This window comes from Nerophis ophidion, linkage group LG16, assembly GCF_033978795.1.
Source record: "Nerophis ophidion isolate RoL-2023_Sa linkage group LG16, RoL_Noph_v1.0, whole genome shotgun sequence".
In the NCBI taxonomy this organism is placed as follows: Eukaryota; Metazoa; Chordata; class Actinopteri; order Syngnathiformes; family Syngnathidae; genus Nerophis; species Nerophis ophidion.
Window position 1 is genome coordinate 19,029,948 of NC_084626.1, and position 21,651 is coordinate 19,051,598.

A 21,651-nucleotide genomic window follows, 5' to 3' on the forward strand; every position below is an offset into this window, starting at 1 on the left:
TAAGCAGTCCTGGAAGCGGCTTTACTTGTGCAAAGCTGGACAACCATTTAACATCTGAATATCCTCCAATAAGCACACTGTTACGGTTGGGTCGCATGTTTACGCATGGGTCTTTCTCCCAGGATGCAGACGGAAACTCCAGAGGCAATATGGAAGTAGGACAATGATTTAATGTCCAATAAATCCTACTGGATACAAAAATAAATAAGACAACTGTGCCTATAGAAGGGGAAGCTAACGGGGTAGCTAACAAGAAAGCTTAGCATGTAAACCTGAAAACAAATGGTAAAACTTAGCTCATGAATCAAGAATACTTAGACATAATGTGTTGCATGGAAGCAACAAGAAAACCAGACTGAGTGATGTGTACAGCGGGAATAAGCTCTCTGATTAGTGCCTGGGAGCAGGTGAGCATCCTGAACACTAATCAGAGGCAGGTGAAAACAATCTGGAGTCATGGCAACTAAAATACAAAACAGAGGTGCTCAAAACAAGAAGTGAGGGAATCGAAAACAAAACACATATGATTCAGGCAGTGGATCATGACACACACAAGGTTGGGCTTTTATTTCCTTATTTCAGTGAAGTATCTTGCAAAATGTGAACACGGTAGACTTTACACTACCAGTCGTGTATAGAGGAAGTATGGCCAACTCGGTTTCAAAGTTGGTGGCAAACATGGTGCCCCTGTAGTCACGTGAGGGGCGTTTGAGCAATCATTTAGGACATGGGTCACCAATCTTTTTAGATCAAGGACCAGTGTAGTATAGGCATTGGTCAAAAGCCCCTCACGTGACTACAGGGTGCCATGTTTGCTACCAACTCTGAAACCAAGATGGCCATACTCTCTCTCTTTATGCTACTAGCAGCTAGCAGCTACATGACAGCTAAGCACACAATTGCACACAAGCGGGACAAACACAAAAAGTGCCCTTCATTGAACAATATTGCAATCTAAAACAGCACATTTGTCATATAAACAAGTATCTAGTAATTATAGTTGCAACAAAGTCTCCAAGGCAGAACCGCATTAGAAAATATCCAGTAACTAACAGGACCGCATCATTCAACTTCAACCAGGTTAATAATACATGCAAAAGGTTAGTGTTTTTCACACCTTCCATTGGTCTCTGTTTGATTAATTTCACTGAATAAAACATTTAATAAAATTCCACATTACTAAATAATATAAGGATGTATGTTTTATGCTGATATCGTATCGAATAAATATCGGTATTGGTCAATTTTGGTATCTAATCGGAAGTCTAAAAGGTCTATCGGGATACCCTTACTTAAAATCGCTGTCTTTAACTCCAAGCCCATTGGCACATTTTTACTTTGGCCCTTTGAGGCAAAAAAGTTTGGGCACCCCTGCACTATATGCTCTATACCAAAAGTTTTGAACTCAATATAACCGGGGGCACTGGAGGTAGATTTTAGGTGAATCTGAGCCACACAAAGTATTCACTTTAGAATCATGTTTAACCACGTGACTAAATGTGTTAACTACATCTACCAGCAGCTATAGTGCCCCTGAATAATGGTAGGCCTTAAGTCATTATTAATGCAAAATTTATTGTAAAAAAAGATATATCTTTATTAATAATGATAATAATAATAGTTAGCTTTATTGTCTCGGAGGAGAAATTTGTCTTGGACATTAGGACACAGCGTTTTACATACATACATAAATACATACATAGATACATACATACATACATACATACATGCATACATACATACATACATACATACATACATACATACATACAGTTCATCAGACAATACAGTGACGACTGTGAACAGTGCACAGGTGTATCAGCTGGTTATGACATCACACATAACACATTGCACACCTCCCATATTGCACTATTCCAACATTGCACTCTTTATTATTGCATCCGGTTATTATAGTAGTTTTCTTTTGTTATTGCTTTGATTGCCAGTGGGACAAAGGTAAATCTACACCTGTTGAGTTTTTATGTTGCTGTTCTGTACCGTTTACCATTTGGCATCAACACAATTTCACTATGAAGTATGTGGTGTGAGTCATGGGTGATTTTAAGACCCTGCTTCCTCACGGTCTTTTCGAATATTTCTTGAAACGAAACAAGGGGCTGCATGCCAATTATTTGACCAGCCCTCTGAATAAGGTTTTGAAGTTGGGTTTTGAGTTTGACAGAAATATTTCCAAACCATGTGGAGATGCCATAACGGACGACAGATTTAATGTTTGCCTTTTAAAACAACATCTTGATATTGCTTGCCACACTGTGTACCTTTAGCCTTTTTACAAAGTGCAGGCGCTGGTTAATACGAAAGCAAACAGAGTCAACTTTGTTGGCCCAAGATAACTGGGAATCAAAACAAATACCCAGGTAGTTATAGGAGGACACCTACTCCACTCTCCCCATGGATAATGATCGGGCTGTGATCCTCCACAGATTTGGGATCAACAATCATCTCCTTTCAAGGTTTTTTTACATTTAAAATCAGATTTTTCTCCTCACACCACCTCACAGCTCCTTCTATATCTTGTTTGTATGATTCGATGTTGGAGGATAGTTTAAGCTTTGTTAATCGCTTGGGCTTTGCCAATGGTTTGGGCTTTGGTTGGGGCTTTGTCAGTAAACTAAGGATGACTATAGTCTGAAAATGTGATTATATAGTTGTTTGGGTGCTGATTCCGTAGATCATTGGTATATGCAATAAACAGAAAGGGGTAACTTACCCAGCCTTGGGGGGGTGCTGTCCTTATATGTATACTCAGTGTCCTAATGGTTAGAGTGTCCGCCCTGAAATTTGTAGGTTGTGAGTTCAAACCCTGGCCGAGTCATACCAAAGACTATGAAAATGGGACCCACTACCTCCCTGCTTGGCACTCAGCATCAAGGGTTGGAATTGGGGGTTAAATCACCAAAAATGATTCCTGGGCGCTCCCATCACCTCCAAGAGGGTAAACAAAGGGATGGGTCAAATGCAGAGGAGAAATTTCACCACACTTAGTGTGTGCGTGACAATCATTGGTACTTTAACTTCAACTTTAACCTGTATATCAGAGAGAGTGGAGTTTACCTTGACTTGTTGTTGCCTTTCCATAAGAAAATCACAGCACCATTTTATTACGTACGGGTTGACATCCATCTGTTTTAAGCTACTTAACAGTATCTGAGGGAGAATTGTATTGAATGTACTAATGAATATCAGGGACGTTATGCAGCAAACGCTAAGGCAGTGGTCCCCAACCACCGGGCCGTGGCCCGATCTGTACCAGGCCGCAGAATAATTTTTTATTCATTTGTATTTTTTTTTATAAATTAAATCAACTTAAAAAACACAATATAAACTTACAATTAGTGCACCAACAACAAAAATCTCCCTTTTTCATGACAAAAGCATCCCTTTTTCATGACAAAGAAAAAAAAAAAATGTCAGGAAGAGTCATGAATGCAAAAGAATTCTGGGTATTTGTTATGTTGCGTTTATGTTGTGTTACTGTGAGGATGTTCTCCAAATGTGTTTGTCATTCTTGTTTGGTGTGGGTTAACAGTATTGTGCATATTAGTAAGAGTGTTAAAGTTGTTTATATTACAACCGTCAGTGTAAACTGTATCACCCAGTATGCCTTGCAGTCATGTACGTATATCCGCGGACGTCACATACGATATTTTGCTGGACTGCCAAGTAGTTTGTACATGATGTAGAAGGCGTCTAAGACAATGGCTTCATAGCATGCCCTTATTATTGTTGTCTGGATGACCACCAGCAGATATTTGCGAGAATGGTTGCGGCTCCCACTGTCTTCTTTAATTAGTGAAACGGGTCAAAATGGCTCTTCGAGTGGTAAAGGTTGCTGAGTGCCGACCCCTGATATAAGAATACCCCCCTACCAAGAGGATCGTCATACTCACTTTGAGTGACCGCCGATGATGACGATAAGCTCCTCAGCAAAAGTTATAAGTAGTAGGGCCTTGATGGTATTATCCCCAGGAAATGGTAAGAGACACGTCAGCTTGCGTACAGTAGGTTGCCTTTTATTTCCCCAGTATGTTTTAGTTCGGCTCTCATTTTTTTGTAGTTAGTGATTGCCATAAAATATAAAACTATTAGCCGCCCACAATGTGTAGGCGTAATTACACTGAGCTATGAAGTTAATTAAAGAGCCACAAAATATGAGCCTGCAGGTCACAAATTGTTCTGTACACTCTGGGTCTACTCTACCAAAGGTGAGCATGTATTGTATTAAAACGGGTACAAACCTGATGGCACGCAAAACTGATCCACTAGAATTGCATCTGTTAAATGATCAAAATAGAGAGCGCAATACATTTAGTGTGGTGGTCATTGTGTTATGCTGAATATATGCTGATTATTACAACACAATACTAGAGGAGGGGACGCAAATGTAATCATTTAGCGCTCGTAATGCAATTTTTATCACGCCCAAAACTAACAATACAATCTTTGTATCAAAACATTTTCATCACATCGTGACTTGTATGACCTCAGGGGTAATTATTTTAACATGAAGTAATTACACAGGCGCTACAAAGTGGCAGTTTTGTGTGTATTTAAATAGTACATTACATAAATACTGTAAATGTCGAAATGTAGCCATCTTGTCTCTTATGTCTGTCTTTCTGTCTGCATTTGTGTGTGTGTGTGTGTGCGTGCGTGCGTGTGCGTGTGTGTGTGTGTGTGTGTGTGTGTGTGTGTGTGTGTGTGTGTGTGTGTGTGTGTGTGTGTGTGTGTGTGTGTGTGTGTGTGTGTGTGTGTGTTGATTCATGGAGTGAAGGGAGTGGTGCTGAAGGGTGTGACTCTGACACACATAGACACACTATCATATAGTCCAGGTGAGTCGACGGTGTGTATCAGTACAGGCGGGATTACCAGAGGTAAAACACCTGGACATCCGACACAAAGTGAAAAACTTGACGTACGTATTTTAAAATCTGTTTGCTGACAAAAGCTAACTTATTTCTTGTTTATGTTTTATTTTAGTATATTACATGAATGGACCGTAAGATGATGCTGCTTTTACTTCTAACTGGTAAGATTCACTCTTTTACACTTTTAATCTGATATTTTTAATCTATAAATGACACAACACAGCAGCACTTAATACAACCTACACTCAAACAAACCCACAAGCTGAGTGCAAGAAAGAACAAACCTGCATGCTTTCTGTCATGACGGCACATGTCTAAAGACTTCCATCCCTCACAGGACTTAGTTGGGACCTGCTAGATTTATTTCCACACCAACTACTTTTACACCACGACAACAACACTATATACTTACTCCAGCAAAGGTCGCTTACAGAAAAATTTAAATATGACACTTCTATACATTTTGTTTATTTAAAGATACTAAAAGCAAAACAATAGAGATCAGTCAATTTGTTGCATGCTTATTTATCTGTACTAAACATACACATCTGAATCCGCATTGTGGTACATTAAACAAAGCCAATCAGCCTCATATCTTTATCTTTATTGATTAGTGTTATTATTCTATTATTGTCATTATTATTGAAATGTTTAATTTGTTTGTATAACTATTCTGTGTAACACTTTAGTATGGGGAACATATTCACCATTAATTACTTGCTTATTAAAGTAACAAAGACTTAATTTAGAGTTATTTGGACACTAGAGGAACATATAAGGGTTAGGGTTACTAATAAGCAATAATTCTGAGGTTATTGAGGGAAAACTCTCAGTTAATGGCTTACTGGTTGTATAATAAGGCCCTGCATAATAAGGCATTAATAAGTACTTAAGAATGACTAATTAAGAGCCAATATGTTACTAATTTGCATGTTAATAAGCAACTTATTAATGGTGAATATGTGTTACCCATACTAAAGTGTTATCCTATTCTGTTTTAGTATGGTTATTTCACCAACTAAAACCTTATTGAGGAATTTAACACACTCAAAAATGTACCATATAGAGCAAAAAAAATGCATACAGGAATCATTAAAAACAATACAGTAATGTTGGCCATTTTGGTTTTCAGGTCCCATTTTTTGGGAGAACTTAGTCAATTGCTTTTTTTCTTAGTTTTTTTGTTTAATGTCTCAATTTGTCTTTAGAATGTGATGATAAAAAATGAAATGCTGGTCGCGAGCGGCACCTAAACGTGTTAAGTCCTAATAATCAATATGTTCCAATAGGTGGACTGTTCACTACAAGCATCAAAGTCATTTATTTTGTTGTGATGTTGTCCCCAGCCCTGGCTGCAATATCAGAGGCCCAGACCGACTGCTCTCGAGGAGCTTGTTACCCCCGAAGCAGCGACCTGCTTGTGGGTCGTTCTGATCAGTTCCATGCGTCATCCACCTGTGGTCTGACGGACCCCGAGGTCTACTGCACACCTTACCAACAGGTATGAGTTTAATGGTTTGCCTGAGAGACTTTGCTAGATTTTTGTCAGTGAGGTAGCATATAACTATATATATATATATATATATATATATATATATATATATATATATATATATATATATATATATATATATATATATATATATATATATATATATATATATATATATATATACATACATATATATATATATATATATATGTATATATATATATATATATATATATATATATATATATATATATACATATATATATATATATATATATATATATATATATATATATATATATATATATATATATATATATATATATATATATACATTAGTCAAGGTTTCTGTGGTTTATTCGTTATACTGTGCTCAATACCAGGGTAGAGCAGAATACACGTTAGGTCAGGAAAGACCACAAGAGGCTACATCATCCCAACAAGTCTGTTTTGCAGGTTTCCCTGCTAGTCAGGGGATTTTTTATCATAGAAAATTCCCTGATATATATATATATATATATATATATATATATATATATATATATATATATATATATATATATATATATATATATATATATAGTATATATATATATATATATATATATATATATATACTATATATATATATATAAACTATATATATATATATATACTATATATATATATATACTGTATATATATATATACATACACACTATACATATATATATATATATATATATATATATATGTATGTATGTATGTATATATATATATATATATTGTGTGTATATATATACATGTATATGTATTTTTTTTCCTGTATTTCTATATATATATATATATATATATATATATATATATATATATATGTTGGCCCTACGATGTCCATGGTATACCCACCTTCCGCCCGAATGCAGCTGAACGGGACAAGTGGTAGAAAATGGATGGATATTTATATAAGTTATATAGCTATTAGTTTTATAGCTAATATATATACATATCTATATATATATATATATATATATATATATATATATAGATATATATATGTGTGTGCGTGTGTGTGTCCATTTTAAGTCAATTTCCATATACTGCAAAATCACAAAAGAAGTTAAAAATGTTAAAGTACCAATGATTGTCACACGCACACTAGGTGTGGTGAGTTTATCCTCTGCATTTGACCCATCACCCTGACCCCCTGAGAGATGAAGGGAGTAGTAAGCAGCAGCAATGGCCACGCCCGTGAATCATTTTGGTGATTTAACCCCCAATTACAATCCTTGATGCTGAGTGCCAAGCAGGGAGGTAATGGGTCCCATTTTTATAGTCTTTTGTATGACTCAGCCAGGGTTTGAACTCATGATCTACCAATCTCAGGGCGGACACCATCCATCCATCCATCCATTTTCTACCGCTTATCTAACCATATTTAAAGGCACTTTGAACATGGAGCAGGACTAGAAGCATGCTCTCCATACATTAAAGTCAGCCAACTGACCCCCATTTAAGCAAGCACTTGGTGATGGAGGCAAGGAAATACTTTAGCGAAGAAGGCTCTGTGGGCGGGCCATCTGAGAGAGAAGAGGGTCACACAGTGGATGGAGAGACAACATAGGACTTTCAAAGACAATGTTACCTTAAGATAGAAATGTATTCTACATCAATGTTTCCTAACCATTCCTAATCGCCCCCTAGAGGCCTACCAAAAAATATCTGTGCCTTAGCTGTGGTCTTGGTTCTTCTTCATTGTTTGGCAGCTATTTTGCTGCTTAGACATCAAAACTAGGAATCAAAATAAAAAAATCCAGGACGTTCAGAATGTTGGTTCAGGTTCCCATCGATGCTCGATGCCCAACCGTAGTTGTAGAATTTTTTTTTTTTTTTTTAATCAGCCCCTGACTATAGCCTAATATAGCCTGTTATGTTGTATCCGTTGGTTTATGTTTGAAATAGATAATCATATTTGTGATTGCTACATGGTTTCATATCATTTGAAAAAGTTATCTGTAAGTAGGTCAGATGAAGAGTAAGATTACTACTGTAATTCAATGCTAATTTTTGGGTAGGCCCCGGGGAAAAAAAGTATGTGCGGGCATGTTACGCATGCTCGGCTCCACATAACAGCGCAGAGGCGAGGTCCACTGAAAATCATCTTTATTGCTGGTTGTACTGAACATGTTTGGCAAATTTCCTTTTTCAATTTGGTATGACATTTGTGAAAGCATCTTTTAAGCTCACACACGCACTGAGAGTTGAGCACAATGGCACAATGAGTTGAAATAATAGGGAATACGTTTTTTCCTTGAATTGTAACTGCAACTTACTCTAACCTTCTTTATATAGTTCTAAAGTGAAGTTAGTGTTGTGGTTTAGGTATTGAATCTATTTAGATTCTTCCTCTAATTACATTGCATGTATCATTACATTAAAGGCATTATACTATACTGCCAAAAGTATTTGGCCACCTGCCTTGACTCACATATGAACTTGAAGTGCCATCCAATTCCTAACCCAAAGGGTTCAATATGATGTCGGTCCACCTTTTGCAGCTATTACAGCTTCAATTCTTCTGGGAAGGCTGTCCACAAAAAACTGCGACTTATAGTCCGAAAAATACGGTAGATGCGGGAAATATTGCTCAAAGGAAGACGTGAAACTGGTACAGGAAAATACCAAAAGAAGATATACCGTATTTCATTGAATTGCCGCAGGGCATATAGTATGTGCCTGCCTTGAATTACTGCCGGGTCAAACTCGCTTCGCAAAATAATTAGCGCATGCTTAGTATTACCGCCTGGTCAAACTCGTGACGTCACGAGTGACATTTCCCCTGTCATCATTTTCAAAATGGAGGAGGCTGATTTCAATACCGGTAATTTGAAATCGCATAGAGGGAAGAAGATAAAGAGCTATTCAGTAGGATTTAAGGTCCAAGCTTATATTACACTGAAATTATTACTGCATACCTTTGGTAAATGTCGGAGTGAGAAGAGGTTTTAAAATAATTAGCGCATGCTTACTTTTACCGCATGCCTTTGGTAAGCGCAAGAGTGAGAGGAGGTTTTAAATTGATTAGCGCCCCGGCGGCAATTCAAGGAAATACGGTATGTTATAAATTGTACACGCCTAATAATATTACCGGTACCTGCAATTTTTTTTAGCAGTTATTTTGGATCTTTTTAGATCAGACTTTAAGAGAAGAATACCACTGCTCAGAGCTCACATAATATAGACTGGATATTAAAATGAATACCAATGTTCAGAACTTGGTAACTTGGTAGTTTGCTATAGCTAAGGTAGGAGCTCATTGAATATTCTCAGCATCTTCTATTGGAGACTTCCCTCGGTGGTGACAGGATGAGCTGTTATTTAAAAGGACTATGGGTATGTGTTTCCCCAGGAGGCTAGTAAGGCAAAGGTGCAAGTGAAATGACAGACGTGCAGTGAAGCAGTGCTACTTTTGGCTGGACTGCAATTTTCAAACAGTCTGAGTTCAGTGCCAGATCTTCATGTTGCAACTGCACTCTTTCACCAAGTTCTTTGCCACGTCAACAATCCAGACCATTTGCAAGCTCAGCACAAATCTATCACGCACTGATTTTGAAATAAAGGCCTATTGCAGTGTCAATGATTGACTTACTTTTATATTCCTTTTGTATTGCATTATTGCATTGTAATTTCACTTATGCTGGGCTACAGCCTTTTATGTTGGATTATTTTCCATAATTATTCAACATAAAATCTCACATCATGATATAGCGAAGACGGTTTTTAAGTCTCAAATTACAAAAATCAAATATGCCAAACTAAATGCATTGGATGTGATCTGACAAAGCACACACTTGGTAAAGCAAGTCCCACGCCCACGAAGTCAGGGGAAGGAAATACACCAGAGAGTATACTTGGGGCCTAATCTACTAAAGGTTTGAGTGTATTAAAATTATGGCTGCAACAATGAATTAGATTATGAAAAAAGCTTTGATTTACTATATTCTGTTGCTTCCATGAATCGTTCAATGAGTAACCGAAAAAAAAATTATAAAATCCAGACTGCATGAAGTGCAGTGCAGAACTTTGTATACACGGACAGAGTTTTTTCATGGCTGCTTTAATAGAGCACACTCGAGAACTGTGGTGTGTGTATGCGTGTGTGTGTGTGTGTGTGTGTGTGTGTGTGTGTGTGTGTGTGTGTGTGTGTGTGTGTGTGTGTGTGTGTGCCAGTGTGCGTGGGCGTGCGTGTGTGTGTGTGTGTGTGTGTGTGTGTGTGTGTGTGTGTTTGTGTGTGTGTGTGTGTGGCAGCAAACAGTGTAGATTTTTTTAACAATATTTGTGTTAATGCACACATGTTAAAAGTGCAATTTAAAATTTGATGATGTGCTTTTATTAGGAAAAAAAAAAGAATGATGGTTTAGGCAGGCAGAAAATATGTTCTTCGTTTAAACTATTTTACCTAAAATACGCATTAAATCTGAAAAGTGTGCTTTATCCCATTACTCAACCAAACAAAAAAAATTATATGGATTACTCTTTTACTAAAATAATCGATAGCTTCAGCCGTAATTAAAATGTTCGCATTTTAAAGCGCACATTGTTTTTGGGCTAAGATCATAATGGGATGATGAAGACTCCAAGATAAAATCTAAATAACAAGTACTAAATACTGTTTCCAAAATAAAACCTTGTTTTCGGGTGTATTGCAGGTGATCTACTAAGACTGTGTGTACAATTACTTGGTCCAAAAGTGGTGCAACACGCCATATTTAAATGTCTATTTTGTGCGTACTCCCAGCTGTCGCCATGGAGACACTAGTTTCCCTCCACATCCTGTGGTGTTTTGTTATGTTGCAAAACATGGCAAACACAACTATAATCTATGCCGCCTTGTCTGCATTATAGAAGCGCGATCCACACAACAGAACCAATTCTTAGCACGCCAAAGATGCTCTCCCGGAGACCGCACCACAACACCGGTGTTCTTGCGAGTCGTGCTCTACATCGAAATTAATGTACATGCTGCATTTGCGCATGTATATAAATCCATGAAATGAGGACATGTAATTGCTCCTTTAAGAAATATTTTACAGGAGTACAGTCGTTACACTAAAAACTTCTATATTCTTGTATTTTATCATTGAATTTACAATATCTAGTTTAAAAACTATTAAACGATCTAATGTACAATTTATGATGTCATAGTTTATTGTGAAAATGCTACAATTTTTGTGCATGACTCTACTAGTTTGCGCACACATTCAAAAATCTTTATAAATGTACACGCATAACACTTTCAGGTTTGATAAATCACATTGTGAGCGCTAAATAGTTATATTTGCATCCTAGCAATGGAATAGAATGGAATCAGCAGATCAGTTTTGCTTGTGCTTTCAAGTTTGCACATGTTTTAATGTCAATCAATCAAAATGTCTTTATTTAGTCCTTAATCCCAAGTGTCTCACAAGGTTTCACAAATTAACAACAACAGCCTCTGATTTAATCCCACATCCTGGCAAGGAAAAACTTAAAAGCAGCAGCTATTAACCTTGTTGACCTCAGGGCCCAAGCTGAGGAATAAGAAGAAACATGGAAAAGGAACCACAAATATAGCAAAGTAGAGTCGAGTGGTTATAATTATTGAATTGTTAAATGAATGGATAATGTGGGAGATCTTCTCCCGGGCTCAGCCAGGCCAGCCCACAGTTGTGCATGGAAGATATGCAAACCTTTAATAAGTCAGACTCCATCTCTTTAAAGTCAGCTTCCATATACATATTTTCATAGTCCATGAAGCACAAAACTTTTTCTAACAATATTATATTGATTTGTTATGTCTTAATATCAATTTAGGGGTAACTCAACGAAGGTCCTGAGTAGTCAGGGTTCAATCCCGGGCTCGGTATCTTTCTGTGTGGAGTTTGCATGTCCTCCCCGTGAATGCGTGGGTTCCCTCCGGGTACTTCGGCTTCCTCCAAACTCTAAAAATATGCACCTGGGGATAGGTTGATTGGCAACACTAAATTGACTGTAATGTGTGAATGTGAGTGTGAATGTTGTCTGTCTATCTGTGTTGGCCCTGCGATGAGATAGCGACTTGTCCAGGGTGTAAACTGCCTTCTGCTCGATTGTAGCTGAGATAGTCACCAGTGCCCCCCGCGACCCCAAAGGGAATAAGCAGTAGAAAATGGATGGATGGGATGGGTAACTCAAGGACAATTTCCATAAATCCACTATGTAAGGTGTCGCTGTTCTGCTACTAGTGTTGAGCAAGGCAGTGCAAGAAGTGGACAGTTAAGAAGTGGAACCCATTTTTTTCCATTTATGTGGCAAGAAACTTGAAACTGATCATTTGAATTGCATTGTTTTTTGACTCAATGTGTGCGATGAATTATTACTAAGTTATCCCATGTACATGTCTATAACTTGTATTTTAAGCTGCATTTTACATTCATCACTAAACTCTGTTATCGTAGTACATGTATATCGGAACATCTCGCTATATGAAAATACTGTATCGTATCATGACTCAAGTGTCGGCAAATGTATCGTATCAAAAAGTCCTAGTCCAGTTTGTACACTGCCTTAGTTGTGGTGGCCCTGAAGAAAATAAGTGGTGTAGAACATGAGCAGATATAATGATTAAGCAATTGGACTTAAACCTCAATCCTTGGTTCTGTTGGTTTGTTGTTGTTTTCAGATTGTAAGGAATTATTTACATTAAATAGTTTGTTTTGTTTGAAAAAACATTTGTGTGCCTTCAATTATGTGCATCTCTAAAAAATACATTTATTTTGTACTAATGACTATTTCCATCATTACATGCATTGCTTCCATTTCCACATATTTTATGATAAAGTAGATACTAATACTCATCATCGTCATTTTTTTTTTTTTTTTTTTTTTTTTAACAAAGTAAGGATATATGACTTACTGTGACTATCATCTTTGGAAACGCAGAAAAAAATGACCATTTGAACTTGGTTACATTTTCCGGACCATGCTAGTGTCTGAGACACGTCCCGGCATTTCTGTTCCAACAATGAACAAGCAGGCAGGAACTTTTCCCTAGCAGGAAAGTTGCCACGCTGCCACCGTGCCAGAGTGTCGGTCACGTGACTCACGTCCCACACGAAAGGATTTACCAAACATCGAACTTGACTGACAGCAACAGCGGCAGCTGTGGTTTACTTATTTACTCATTATCTATACACACATTTTCAAATCCAATCCAAATTTAGTTATATAACACGTTAAACATGTCAAGTGGACCAAAGAGAATAATGAATAAAATAGACTTAGACTTAGATTTAGACAAACTTTATTGATCCACAAGGGAAATTGTTCCACACAGTAGCTCAGTTTCAAATGCAGGTATTAAGTAGACAGAAAATGTACCATAGTAGCAGTATAAAATATACCGTGTATGTAATTTTTACATATTATATTTAGAAAATATAATTTATACTGATATATTATATTATATTATTTTTTTGTATAATACATACAATACAGTGGGGCAAAAAGTATTTAGTCATCCACCAATTGTGCGAGTTCTCTCACTTAAAATGATGACAGAGGTCTGTAATTTTCATAATAGGTACACTTCAACTGTGAGAGACAGAATGTGAAAAAAAATATCCAGGAATTCACATTGTAGGAATTTTTAAAAATGTATTTGTAAATTATGGTGGAAAATAAGTATTTGGTCAACCATTCGAAGCTCTCACTGATGGAAGGAGGTTTTGGCTCAAAATCTCATGATACATGGCCCCATTCATTCTTTCCTTAACACGGATCAATTGTCCTGTCCCCTTAGCAGAAAAACAACCCCAAAGCATGATGTTTCCACCCCCATGCTTCACAGTAGTTATGGTGTTCTTGGGATGCAACTCATTATTCTTCTCCCTCCAAACACGACGAGTTGAGTTTATACCAAAATGGATACATGGATGATACAGCAGAGGATTGGGAGAATGTCATGTGGTCAAATGAAACCAAAATAGAACTTTTTGGTTTTATGGTTTACATACACTTGTAAAGAACATAATGTCTTGGCTGTCCTGAGTTTCCAAACATTTCTACAACTCTTTTTTTTTTTTTTTTGATAGAGTGATTAGACCACATACTTGTTGGTCACAAAAAACATTCATGAAGTTTGGTTCTTTTTTTAATTTATTATGGGTCTACTGAACATGTGACCAAATCTGCTGGGTCAAAAGTATACATACAGCAATGTTAATATTTGGTTACATGTCCCTTGGCAAGTTTCACTACAATAAGGTGTTTTTGGAAGCCATCCACACGCTTCTGGCAAGCTCCTGGTTGAATTTTTGACCATTCCTCTAGACAAAATAGGTACAGTTCAGCTAAATGTATTGGTTTTCTGACATGGACTTGTTTTTTCAGCATTGTCCACACATTTAAGTTAGGACTTTGGGTAGGCCATTTTAAAACCGTAATTCTAGCCTGATTTAGCCATTCCTTTACCACTTTTGATGTGTGTTTGGGGTCATTGTTCTGTTGGAACACCCAACTGTGCCCAAGACCCAACCTCCGGGCTGATGATTTTATGTCGTCGTGAAGAATTTGGAGGTAATCATCCTTTTTCATTTTCCCATTTACTCTCTATAACGCAGAAAAAGAGGCCCAGAGCGTAATACTACCACCACCATGCTTGACTTTAGGATGGGTGTTCCTGAGATTAAAGCCCTCACCTTTTCTCCTCCAAACATATTGCTGGGTATTGAGGCCAAACAGCTAAATTTGTGTTTTATCTGACCACAACTTTTCTCCAGAAGGTCTTATCTTTGTCCATGTGATGTCAGATGAAACAAAAATAAAAACAAAGATTACTCCCTATGTGTCTATATATATTTTTATTTTTATTTTGTATTATTTACTATGTTTATAATAAACACGATTCTGATTATTATTATTATTATTAATATTAATATATTATTATTATATTTTATTGTATATATTTTATTGATTTATCTGTAAATATTATTATTACTTTGTTTTGTTTTCTTGCTGTTTTTTTCTTTATGGGGGAGGACCGGTGGCGTCGTTGGGATGTAAACAAAAAATATTTTGACATTTAGGGCAGATAATAGAAATATGATGTATGCAAATATGATGTAATGGATAGGAATGTCTGATGCTGGATGTCAATAAAAATTGAATGGAAAAGATAGATATATATATGGTGAAGATGCTGATGGTCCAAGGTAAACACTGTACATTAATGTTACATGACTTTGTAAGACTACTGTAGTTGTTTGTACTACATTCCATTGTACAGTATTTTTCCTATATTATATAATATTCCTTGCCTATAGAAGTTTGTTTTTCCTTTTAAAAACATGTTACCTGTTAAAATTGTGCTGTTTTTGGGTGGCACCAGTACAGAATTTTAATTAAGTTGGGAATTGGGGGAAACGCCACAGAAGCAATTAAACTTGTAAGCCGAGGTACTATACAGTATAATACACAGGTCTATTGTACACACTTTCAGCTAAAATGGTAACACAAGCAACAGACTGTATGGACACAATCCAAGAGACACATTTGGGCATTCTGTCCAGGTTGTACTCTGCCTCTTACCCCAAGTTAGCTGGGATAGGCTCCAACTCACACAATGAGGACGAGTGGGATAAAAAACATAATAGATGGCTGCACAATTCATCTGAGACAAACACTTCATGTTCCTTGTACCTACATTTTAATTCCTTGCCTAAATAAATGCACCACTCTTTTTATCTGTGTTTATTTCAGAGGAAGATGAAATGTTGTCCATGTGACTCCAGAAATCCAGATGGTCCGCTGGCACACACGTTACAGGAAGTTCTCTCCACAGCTGGACCAGAGAGATGGTGGCAGTCTCCGAAAGGTTGGTATCGACAAAAAAAAAAAAAAAATACCTGTAATTAATTATTTATTAAAACAGGCCTTGAGTGGACTCACAAAAATTGAAAGTGTTTAAAATATAACGAAAAATCTCAAAAGTCACACAAAAGCTGAACTTTGCATCCCACTAAAAATATTTTAATAATGTGTGAATGTTATGTCCCCCTTGAAAACAAGATTCTGCATCTCAAGGGGCTATTCTAAATAAAATTGAACTTGAAGTAATGTAATGTTTTACTATGTTGGGTTGTTTTGCCTCATATCTTGCAAGACATCATGACAAGAAATCAGAATTCACTCCTCTGTCCTGGCTCCTAAGAATAATACTGTGCCTGACATAACATTAAGCAGGTTTAAAGCAGCATATTTAACAGGTTTAAAATGTGCATGAAAACTGGAACAGTTATGCACAATTTGCGAACAAAACTAAGTGTTTTTTCTAATGCAGTTTGTTTTTCACATAGGCGATAGGAAAAAACTTCATGCAACATGCTGGATCACTCCAGCTGTATGGTGTTAGATTAGTGCCAAAATCAGTGAGCCTAAAAAACACTCAAAAAGACAAAGCAAAAAGTCCTTGCACGTGGACTCTGTTTGCACTCATGATTTTTGAATTTTTGTTTTCTCTCATTCTTGGTCCGAACCAATCAGTTGGAACATGTTGTGTGTCCCTTGTGAAGAAGATTAGAGTCTTTGGCCAAAACAAGCTAATATTAGTGTTTTTTCATTTAATATTTTCTGTTTTACGATACAATCTATTAAACAATGACACTTTTTATTTGGGATCTTTGTTGATCTGACCCTTAGTTGACATGGTAAGTAATGGTACACACTGCAATGTAATTTTGTGTTGTCCCAAAAGAAAAGAAAGGTGGATGTTATTAGATAGATGTTGCATGTGATTTTATATTCTTTCTCTTGTAGACATCCATCCTGTCATGCTTCAGCTGGACTTCAACAATGTTTTCAAGCTGGACAACTTAATGCTCAACTTCAAGGTGTGTGAAAACATGAACAATTTCTCATATAATCTTTGGCATGAACATTTTAACACATGAAATCATTTGTATTTTTCAATGATGCATTTGTATTAATGAATGTGATTTTTGCATTCAGGGACCACGTCCCAATGCCATGGTCGTGGAGAAGACCATGGACAATGGCAGGACGTGGCAGCCAGCCCTCTACGTGGCCGCAGATTGCCAGAAATATTTTCCAGACGTTTCCACCGCCAGTCCTGTTACTTTGGACCAAATCTACTGTTACAATCTGCCCCCTATTGGAGCCAACCCATATCAAGATCATACGGTAACTACATATCATCCATACATCTGTCAATATATTTATCATCTCTCTATGTATCCATCTATACATCTATATATTAATCTTAATGTCTATCTATCTACTGTATCTATCTATCTAAATGTCTAACTATCTGTCAGGGATATGATTCTTACAGCTCAAGCTTTAATTCGATTCCGATTCTTAGGTTGACGATTTGATTCAGCATTGATTCTTGATTTAAACCGCTATATACATACAGGACAGGCCAAAAGTTTGGACCCACCTTATCCTCATTTAATGCGTTTTCTTTATTTTCATGACTTATTTACATTGTAGATTGTCACTGAAGGCATTAAAACTATGAATGAACACATGTGGAGTTATGTACTAAACAAAAAAAGGTGAAATAACTGAAAACATGTTTAAGGTTCTAATTTCTTCAAGATAACCACTCTTCGCTCTGATTACAGCTGTACACACTCTTGGTATTCTCTCAATGAGCTTCAAGCACACCCGTGAAGTGAAAACCAGTTCAGGTGACTATCTCTTGAAGCTCATCGACAGAATGCCAAGAGTGTGCAAAAAAGTAATCAGAGCAAAGGGAAAGAAAGTAGAATATACATTTTGTTTTCAGTTATTTCACATTTTTGTCAAGTACATAACTCCACGTGTTCATTCATCGTTTTGATACCTTCAGTGATAATCTACAATATAAATAGTCATGAAAATAAAGAAAAGGCATTAAATAAAATTGGATTCTTAAAAAAAAACAAAAAACTAATCGATTATTGAAAATTATGAATTCATTCAGAATCGTAATAAATAAGATTCTCGATTCAGATGTCAGTCTACATTTTTTCCAGCACCCCTGCTGTCCATCTATCCATCATCTGTATGTATTCATCTATCAGCACTATGTTCAATTTTTAGGTGGAGATCAGTCCAATGCGTCAATATTCCTACGTTCCAGTTTCCACCAACCAGAAGATTAAAGGTAAGAGTTTGTGTTTCTTGTGACTCGAATGATGGTCTCCTTATCAACAGTTTGATTCCCAGATGTGTCCGCCTTAACGGGCCTGAGGTTAAAGCTGACCGATTTGGGCGATGTGCCGCGTCTACCAGGCCGAGCCCTCAGTAGGTTTTTCGCGCTGAAGGAAATGAAAGTGATGGGCAGCTGCCTGTGCCATGGACATGCCAGCCACTGTCTGCTGGAGGCCAACAATAAGGTTAGAGTCATGTTATTATTAGGATTATGATCATCGCTTGACTTTCTGTGCTTAAACGTTGCTGTGAACAACAGGTCAGCCCTCAGTGCGACTGCCAACACAACACTGCTGGCGTCAACTGCGAGCGCTGTGACGACCTCTACAACGATCTACCGTGGAGACCTGCGGAGGAGAGCAACACGCACACCTGCCAACGTCAGGAAACGTCACGTACTTCACAAACTTCAGAACGATTTTTTTATTCCTTTTAATCTCCCCAGGTTGCGAGTGTAACAACCATGCCCAACGCTGTCATTTTGACCCGGCGGTGTACGAAGCGAGCGGGCGGAGGGGTGGCGGTGTGTGCGAGGGATGTTTGCACCACACCACCGGCCCAAAGTGTGATCAGTGTGCTCCCGGATACCAGCAGAACCCCCGAAGCCAGATGGATCATCCCGATGCCTGTTTGCGTAAGCACACGTCATTGGAAAAGAAAAATACACGTCCAAAATACTGTCATTTCAAAAAAACTACAAGCCGCTACTTATTTCCCACACTTTTAACCCTGCAGCGTATACAATAACCCAGGCTGATTTGGGTATTTTTTCCGGTTTCACAAGCTTAATACCATCAATAAATTTAGCCTGGTCATATGGGTTGTTCTGATACAATATTCCATCCATCCATTTTCTACTGCTTATTCCCTTTGGGGTCACGGGGGGCGCTGGTGCCTATCCCAGCTATAATCGGGCGGAAGGTGGTGTACACCCTGGACCAGTCGCCACCTCATCGTAGCGATACAATATCGATATCATAAAAACAAGCATCGAATGATATCGGCTTGCATGTAAAATGTCAGATATAAGCTCCCATACAAGCAGTCCGGTAGCATGTTTACTTGTGCAAAGCTGGACAGCCAATTAACATATGAATGTCCTCCAATAAGTTAAAGTCCCAACGATAGTCACACACACACTAGGTGAGGTGAAATTATCCTCTGCATTAGATTTGATAGATTAGATAGTATTTTATTTATTCCTTCAGCTGAGTTCCTTCAGGAAAATTGTAATTTTCAGCACAATCCCATTCAAGATCAGACAAACATTACAGGGAGAAATAACAGGATCGCTGACGAGTCTACCAGCTTCTAGCGCCCCTTACAAAAAAGGTGAGATACAGGTAAATAAAATCAAATAAATCGGTCTAAGCCTGGGCCCCTGGAGAGGGGGTCCAGACTGAGGCCAAGGGAAAAAAACAGCAACTCATAGCCATAGTACACATCCCTCTCACATGTGTGTAAGAAAGAAACATCAAAGAACACAAAGGACATGAAAGACATTAAAGCAGCGGATACAACCAGACACTTTTACATACAACTATGAATAAAAAGTAAAGGAAACATGTACACTGTGGTGGCCTCTGCGGTGTTCCATGCCGTCGTCTGCTGGGGTGGAGGGAGCATGGCCAGAGACAAGTTAAGTTTTTGTAAAAGGTTAACATGGTAGGCTGTAGGCTGCTAGGAAATAGCAGCGAAGCACACAATTGCACACAAGCTAGACATAATGTACTAAGTATTCTTCATTGAACAATAGAGCAGATCAAAAACAGCACATTTGTCAATATAAGTCACTAAGGCAGAAGAGTATTTGAAAGTATCAAGTAACAAACGTGTCCGCATCATCCAACTTACTGCGTCAAGAGTTTAACTTTATGAATTATTTTGAATGTCACCAAAACACAAATGCATAACCGTCATGAGGCTAATTTTTTCGAACTTACCATTGTTATCTGGGTTGAAGTTACATTCCACACTACAAAATGTGTTTCTGTATAGTATTTCTCCAGCAATGGTCATGTGGTGACATCAATTATGGTATTTTGAGAGGTAATTATTGAAGTCTGAGATCACTGAATACCTAGGTGGGAAACGCACGGCCCGCCACTGGTATTAAGTATATATTTATTATGAACAGATATAACATCGGAGATATTACACATGACCAATTAGTAATGAATTACAAAGGGAATAAGCGGTTGAAAAATGGATGGATGAATGGATCTTTGCATTTACTTTGTGTACTGTGTATAGTGAGTGTTTGTGTTTTTGCCGCCAGGTTGTGTGTGCAGTTCTGAAGGGACGTTTAACGGTGGTCAGTGTGACGACAACACAGGTTTGTGTTCGTGTAAAGCCAACGTCGAAGGACAACGCTGCGATCGCTGCAAAATGGGATATTACGGCCTTTCTGCTTCCAACCCTCTGGGTTGCTCCAGTGAGTTCAATTCCTTTTTTTTGAAATCCCCATTCACTGTTCCTTCTTTGCTAATATGTGTTTGAAACACAAACAGTGTGTCCATTTAAATTTCACTTGTACTCTACTTTCAAAGTGCTATGTTTAGTAGAACATGTCCTACAGTTAAGTACTACTGTATTTAAAGTTACAATATGGAAGACATTTTTTAAAAAAACCCTCAGAAACCTCAGAAGTCCATAAATGTGATTAAAAACACAATAAATCAAATCAAATCAAATCAAATCAACTTTATTCATAAAGCCCATTTAAAAACTACCACAGGGGTAGCCATAGTGCTGTACAATGGGCAGGTTAAAAGATAATAAGAGAACCGAGCAAACAACACAACACAAACAGAACATGATAAAAAATAAATAAATAAAACATAAAAACATGTTCACAGCAGGTGTATAACGGGGAGCCATTGCAGGATGGATATCACTCAGTGTTAAATGCCAAGGAATAAAAGTATGTTTTTAAGAGAGATTTAAAAACAGGAAGAGAGGAGGCTTGTCTAACAGGTCGTTCCAGAGCTTGGGAGCAGCAGTGGACATAAAACACATATTCTAAAATTATTTTAGTGTATGGTATAATAATATTTTTAT

At 37.4% G+C, this 21,651-nt stretch overlaps 1 protein-coding gene across 2 annotated transcripts in view; it reads left to right on the forward strand.

Moving 5' to 3' along the window:
- The first annotated feature begins 4,791 nt into the window (after positions 1-4,791).
- The window catches only part of lamb3 (laminin subunit beta 3), a 40,772-nt gene continuing 23,912 nt past the window's right edge, over positions 4,792-21,651 (forward strand). Inside the window, exons 1-11 of one of the 2 annotated variants that reach the window (XM_061874568.1) lie at positions 4,792-4,936; positions 5,002-5,050; positions 6,236-6,390; positions 16,135-16,249; positions 17,191-17,264; positions 17,383-17,574; positions 18,481-18,544; positions 18,607-18,776; positions 18,851-18,971; positions 19,037-19,225; positions 20,870-21,025. In XM_061874568.1, coding sequence (XP_061730552.1) covers positions 5,014-5,050; positions 6,236-6,390; positions 16,135-16,249; positions 17,191-17,264; positions 17,383-17,574; positions 18,481-18,544; positions 18,607-18,776; positions 18,851-18,971; positions 19,037-19,225; positions 20,870-21,025 — 1,273 coding nt within the window. In that variant the 5' untranslated portion in view covers positions 4,792-4,936; positions 5,002-5,013. The remainder of the gene's footprint in view (positions 4,937-5,001; positions 5,051-6,235; positions 6,391-16,134; positions 16,250-17,190; positions 17,265-17,382; positions 17,575-18,480; positions 18,545-18,606; positions 18,777-18,850; positions 18,972-19,036; positions 19,226-20,869; positions 21,026-21,651) is intronic. The other variant, XM_061874569.1, reaches the window with a different exon arrangement.